Source organism: Neophocaena asiaeorientalis, unplaced genomic scaffold (assembly GCF_003031525.2).
Source record: "Neophocaena asiaeorientalis asiaeorientalis breed wild unplaced genomic scaffold, Neophocaena_asiaeorientalis_V1.1 scaffold15, whole genome shotgun sequence".
Lineage (NCBI taxonomy): Eukaryota > Metazoa > Chordata > Mammalia > Artiodactyla > Phocoenidae > Neophocaena > Neophocaena asiaeorientalis.
Window position 1 is genome coordinate 3,272,668 of NW_020185328.1, and position 6,000 is coordinate 3,278,667.

General features: G+C 35.0%; 1 protein-coding gene and 1 non-coding gene across 10 annotated transcripts in view; one reads left to right on the forward strand and one right to left on the reverse strand.

Annotated features, from left to right (window-relative positions):
- SRSF11 (serine and arginine rich splicing factor 11) overlaps positions 1-6,000 on the forward strand; it is a 52,563-nt gene that overhangs the window by 35,208 nt on the left and 11,355 nt on the right. For all 9 annotated transcript variants that reach the window (XM_024734528.1, XM_024734524.1, XM_024734525.1 and 6 more), the window contains 2 exons: positions 2,000-2,131; positions 4,539-4,628. In XM_024734528.1, the coding sequence (XP_024590296.1) occupies positions 2,000-2,131; positions 4,539-4,628 (222 nt within the window). The remainder of the gene's footprint in view (positions 1-1,999; positions 2,132-4,538; positions 4,629-6,000) is intronic.
- LOC112392809 (U6 spliceosomal RNA) lies at positions 130-231 on the reverse strand. Its single transcript, XR_003001753.1, has one exon. It is a non-coding gene; the product is annotated as a U6 spliceosomal RNA (small nuclear RNA).

Genomic DNA, 6,000 nt, shown 5'->3' on the forward strand with positions numbered 1-6,000 from the left:
TATGTGACTAGTGGCTACTGTATTGAACAACTCAGTTCTACCTTTACACAGTCTTAGTTAAGTTTCAACTAATAATACAACAATTTTTTTTCTTTTGTAAGTGACTGTTTTTTTCCATGAAAAGTAAGAAAAAATATGGAACGCTTCACGAATTTGCGTGTCATCCTTGCGCAGGGGCCGTGCTAATCTTTATCGTTCCAATTTTAGTATATGTGCTGCCGAAGCGAGCACTATTTTATATTATTAATCACTTTGTTTAGAAGGAAACCTACAACAATGCACTTACGATTTTTTCCTGCAACTATATTTTTTTCTATAGAGGTAGGATAAGTGTGTAACCGTTTTGCTAAGATGATTGTTGACTTAAATTTTTGTTAAAGCCAGAATTCTCAAAATATGAATAATACTTAATTCTAATAGCATCAGTTTTGGTTTTCCAGAATTTTTAAAAATTCTTAATAAGAAAGTGATGGTTCTGATATTTTATAGGGTCAATATTTCACTCAAAATATATTAGTAGTACTGTTTACTAGTCAGACACTGTAGTCGTTGCTCAAGGGTACAGTGGTATAGACATATATACCCCTTGTCCTTATGGAGCTTAGAAAACGGTAGGTAAGCATTACATGAAAATTACCTAGGATATAGACATGTTATTGAGAGGGATTGCTTTAGTAGGTAGTTTCAAATATGGTCAAAAGTAAGAAATGAGCAAAACATAAAGTTACTGAATTTGATGAGACACTGCTACTGATGGGTTTTGAAACAGCTGCTCTAGAGAATGATGGCAATACTATGTTAGCACATTAGTAAGAGAAGAGGGAGTTAGTATATAATATATGTGTCTACAGTAAGGCACTGAGCTGGGCTTTATAATTTCAACTATTCTGTGATGGAGGTGCTGTTGTTTTTCTTTGCTGAAGTAATAGGCTCAAAGAGGTTAAATAATGAATGCTCTCAGTTAACTGGTTTATAAATGAGATTTGAACACATATCTTCTACATTACTAAAATGTCCGTCCTTGGGCACTTTGAAAAAGTAAAAGCAAAAAGTTTAAATTTTATTTGAAGTTTTCCATGAAAAGAGGTTGAATGGTCCACTAGAAATTAAATGACCAAGTCTAAGCAAAGAACTGCAATTTATCTTCAATTATTCTTAAAATAGAAAGGAATAAAATATAGGAAGGAGGATCAAAGAACATCAAAAGGTTAATTGCACTTAACCTTTTAGAGAAAGTATGGGGAGCAGGGTGGTATGCAGTAGGCACAGAGAGAAACATCTCTTACGTGGCAGGAAAGAGATGATGATGTAATGTTGAGGACACTTAAGAGTAGAAAAGGCAGTTTGTACTGAGTTGTATATATCTGTATCATGCTTGCATTACTTGGATTTCTCTTAAACTGCAAATCGAAGAAGTGGAATATATTTCAGAGAACAACAACTGGAAATCGTAGAAGGCAACACACTATATGGTTTCCATTTTTAAAATGGGAATAATAATGGTACATACTTTATTAGGTTTATTATGAGGGTAAATGACTTAGTATTTGTAAAGCATGTAGTGGACATAAATAAGTATTCAATAAGTAGTGAATGGGTTTAACTTGCAATAGTGAGGAATCAGATAAGGTGTACTTGCAAAAATGCTATGTAATTGTGAAATGATGCAAATGAGTCAGATATTTTTTGTTTTTCTTCATTCTCTAGCAGTATTTTTAAGTTTGGAGTTGTAGTTTCAATGGGCAAAGTAGGATTGGTTTGATAGGTTGCGCAAAAGATTAAAAGGTGAGGAATTCCAGGGGTTAAAAGGTATTTACTAATTTCTAGGATATCAAAGATGTTGTTGTGTAGAGTAAATAAATAATGGCAGGAAATTACCCTCACTGATGGCTAGTCCACATGTCTGAATCTTTTGTCTGATGCTTATATGAAAAAGTCAGAAACAGAGCTAGTCTTTTTCCATTTACATACATGTGTTCGCTTCCTTTTACATTATAAGGCGGTCAAGAAGCAGATCAAGAAGGCGATCACATTCTAAGTCAAGGAGTAGACGACGATCCAAAAGTCCAAGACGGAGAAGATCTCATTCCAGAGAGAGGGGTAGAAGGTCAAGGAGCACATCAAAAAACAGGTACAGTAAAAAACTATTAACAAACACTGAGTGGGAAGACAAATTTTAGAGTTCCCAACACCCCCAAATATTGCTGCTTTAATGACAAAGAAGAGGTTATGGTAGGAGATAGGAAGAAACTGTTGGAGGAGACTGACATTGTTTTCTTGTGCTCCTTCATAAACTTGAGATTTCTACTTACAGCTGAAGGCCTAGATAAAATTTCTTTGTAGTAAAAATTCTTAGCTGTTTCTACTGCCTTTTTTCATTTCCTCTTTTCCATTCAGCCATTACTAAGGATTTAGTGTTACCAGCCACATCTCTTGGTATGCCAAAGAGTTTATGGCAGACAATCATGCCTTCCTAATTCATCTTTATATACCTCATTGTGAACACCTTTGTAAATATGAATTCAGTATTGCTATATTCCAGAGACTGAACCATACTTAACAGTCTTATCCCATGGTTTGGGGACCAGTAGAGAATTAAAGTGAGGATTTATTAAAAAACAGACATCCCCACCTTAACATTGTATTTCAACTTAAACATGCATTCAATAATTTGTTTTTTCATATAGGTCCAAACTGTTTGAAATTAGGCCTAGTCTTGAATAATACATACCAAATCACTTTCTTTTCATTTAAACCACCTTTAAAAGTGTTGAGAACTCTGTTACTTGGAAATATCTTGATTTTTTTCCCCCATTTTTAGTTGTCACACAATACAATTTCACAACACTTAATTTTTAACAAATGTCCTTTATCTCTTTCTAAAATATTTGCCTTAATTTTCTAGAAGCAACCCTATATTTTATACTACTTTACCCGTTTATATATTATGTAATTAAAATAGTAAGGATCACAGGGAGGGGGCAACAAAATTTATTCTTGGTAAGCATATAACTCAAGTGGGGACAGAGGTTCTGGGATAGCTTTACTGAGTGTTCAGCCTCTAACGAGGCTTTTACTCATGTTTTACAGTTAGTCATCTTTTAATTCAGTCAAACAAACAAGCTTACTTAATGAAACGTCTCTTATACAAAGCAATTAGGCATTCCTTCCCTCAAGGAACTTTCTTTATACTAGGGGAGAGATGAATGTAATTACAAAGGAAGGGCCATTGTTAGGGATGTCGGAAGAGATTTATTGAGAGGTGACTCCTGAGTATTGAATTCTGATAGATTTGACTGGACTCGGGGGGCATGGTTTCATTTAGAGAATGTTTACAAAGTTAGCATGATTTCTTGAAATAGCAAGTATTTTGGTATAGAAGGACCAGGAAATGAGGTCAGGAAAGTTAAGGAGACAGATCACCATAAGAAGGCTTTGTTGTTCACACTAAGGAGTTTGTGGCAGATCCGGGAGGCAACAGGAATGAATTGAAAAGTGATGAGCAGGGAATTAATATTTTCAAGTTTGTACTTCGAAAGATTTCTGATAGGGGGTATAGCATCAATTTGTGGAAAACATGCTGGGGCCCCTTAAGGGACTATTAAAGTAATCTATGAATTCGATGATAAAGATTTGAATGAATAGAGAGGATAACTGATGGAGCAGGATGAGCAAAGATGGGAGGGAATGAAGCACAGGATATAGGGTGGGACTAGCCTAGAACAACCGAAGAGATACTTTAATCTCTAAAACTGTAGAACAGTTGAAAATAGGTGTGTGTTTATAAGGATATAAGGGACATATATATATTATAAATATGTATATATTTTACCTTTTGCCTAGAATCTTGGGGCGAAAAAGTGCTGTGGGGAATAAAAGTAAACGTAGAAGAATCTGTAGAAAGATTTTAGAGTTGAGGCCTGGTTGTAGTACCACTCCATTTTGATGTTTTTTTCCTAAAAGCATTGAATAGCCCAGAATATATAGCAGCTGGGAAAAAGTTACAAGGTTGGCTTCATCCATGAAGAGGTTACATCGGTTGTGTGCTTTGAAAGAAAAACTTAACAATAGTGATGGGGTTTTGGGCTGTCAGTAGAGGATTTAGAGCCAGGGTCCAGGGTTGGTTGGGAAACTGCTACTTACTTAGCTGAGAGAAAAACAGAGTGTTGAAGAGCCTAGAGAAAATTATTTAAACTATTACAGTTTATCGCCAGACATACTAAGAAACTGGCCAACATCCTTGTTTTCTTGCCACATACTCTGCTTTGCTCTTGGAGAGAAGGTTTATGTGGAATACCAGGAAAATAGGATTTTAAAAATTTGTTTACCACACATACGCCGCTTGAGTTACTATTATTTTTAAGTTTGTAAGTTTGTATAATAACATTAAGTTTGTATAATAAAAGTTTGTAAGTTTGTATAATAACATTAAAGAATAACATTAGATTTCACTGTACTTCTGTTTTTATTTGTAGTTTGATAGAAATATATATTAGTTGAATCTTCCAATACATTCATAAATTGTTTTCATTTATTAGAGACAAAAAGAAAGAAGACAAAGAAAAGAAACGTTCCAAAACACCACCAAAAAGTTACAGCACAGCCAGACGTTCCAGAAGTGCAAGCAGGTAGGGTGGCATTATGAATACTCGGCATTTTTTTAAGCGTTCATTTTTTTTTTTTTAAACATCTTTATTGGAGTATAATTGCTTTACAATGGTGTGTTAGTTTCTGCTTTATAACAAAGTGAATCAGTTATACATATACATATGTCCCCAAATCTTATCCCGCTTGCGTCTCCCTCCCCCCACCCTCCCTATCCCACCCCTCTAGGTGGTCACAAAGCACCGAGTTGATCTCCCTGTGCTATGCAGCTGCTTCCCACTAGCTATCTATTTTACGTTTGGTGGTGTATATATGTCCATGCCACTCTCTCAGTTTGTCACAGCTTACCCTTCCCCCTCCTCATATCCTCAAGTCCATTCTCTAGTAGGTCTGTGTCTTTATTCCTGTCTTACTCCTAGGTTCTTCATGACATTTTTTTTTTCTTAAATTCCATATATATGTATTAGCATACAGTATTTGTCTTTCTCTTTCTGACTTAACTTCACTCTGTATGACAGACTCTAGGTCCATCCACCTCATTACAAATAGTTCAACTTCGTTTCTTTTCATGGCTGACTAATATTCCATTGTATATATGTGCCACATCTTTATCCATTCATCTGATCATGGACACTTAAGTTGTTTCCATCTCCTGGCTATTGTAAATAGAGCAGCAATGAACATTTTGGTACATGACTTTTTTTTTTTTTTAACATCTTTATTGGGGTTTAATTGCTTTACAATCGTGATGTCAGTTGTTACTTCTCCCTTTTCATTTCTAATTCTATTGATTTGAGTCTTCTCCCCTTTTTCTTGATTAGTGTGGCTAATGGTTTATCAATGTTGTTTATCTTCTCAAAGAACCATCTTTTAGTTTTGTTGGTCTTCGGCTATTGTTTCCTTCATTTCTCTTTCATTTATTTCTGATCTGATCTTTATGATTTCTTTCCTTCTGCTGAATTTGGGGTTTTCTTGTTCTTCTTTCTTTGATTGCTTTAGGTGCAAGGTTAGGTTGTTTATTCGAGATGTTTCCTGTTTCTTAAGGTAGGATTGTATTGCTATAAACTTCCCTCTTAGAACTGCTTTTGCTGCATCCCATAGGTTTCGGGTCATCGTGTCTCCATTGTCATTTGTTTTTAGGTATTTTTTGGTTTCCTCTTTTATTTCTTCAGTGATCACTTCGTTATTAATAGTGTATTGTGCAGCCTCCATGTGTTTGTATTTTTTACAAAATCTTTTCTTGTAATTGATATCTAGTCTCATAGCATTGTGGTCGGAAAAGATACTTGATACAATTTCAGTTTTCTTAAATTTACCAAGGCTTGATTTGTGACCCAAGATATGATCTGTCCTGGAGAGTGTTCCATGAGCACTTGAGAAAAATGTGTATTCTGT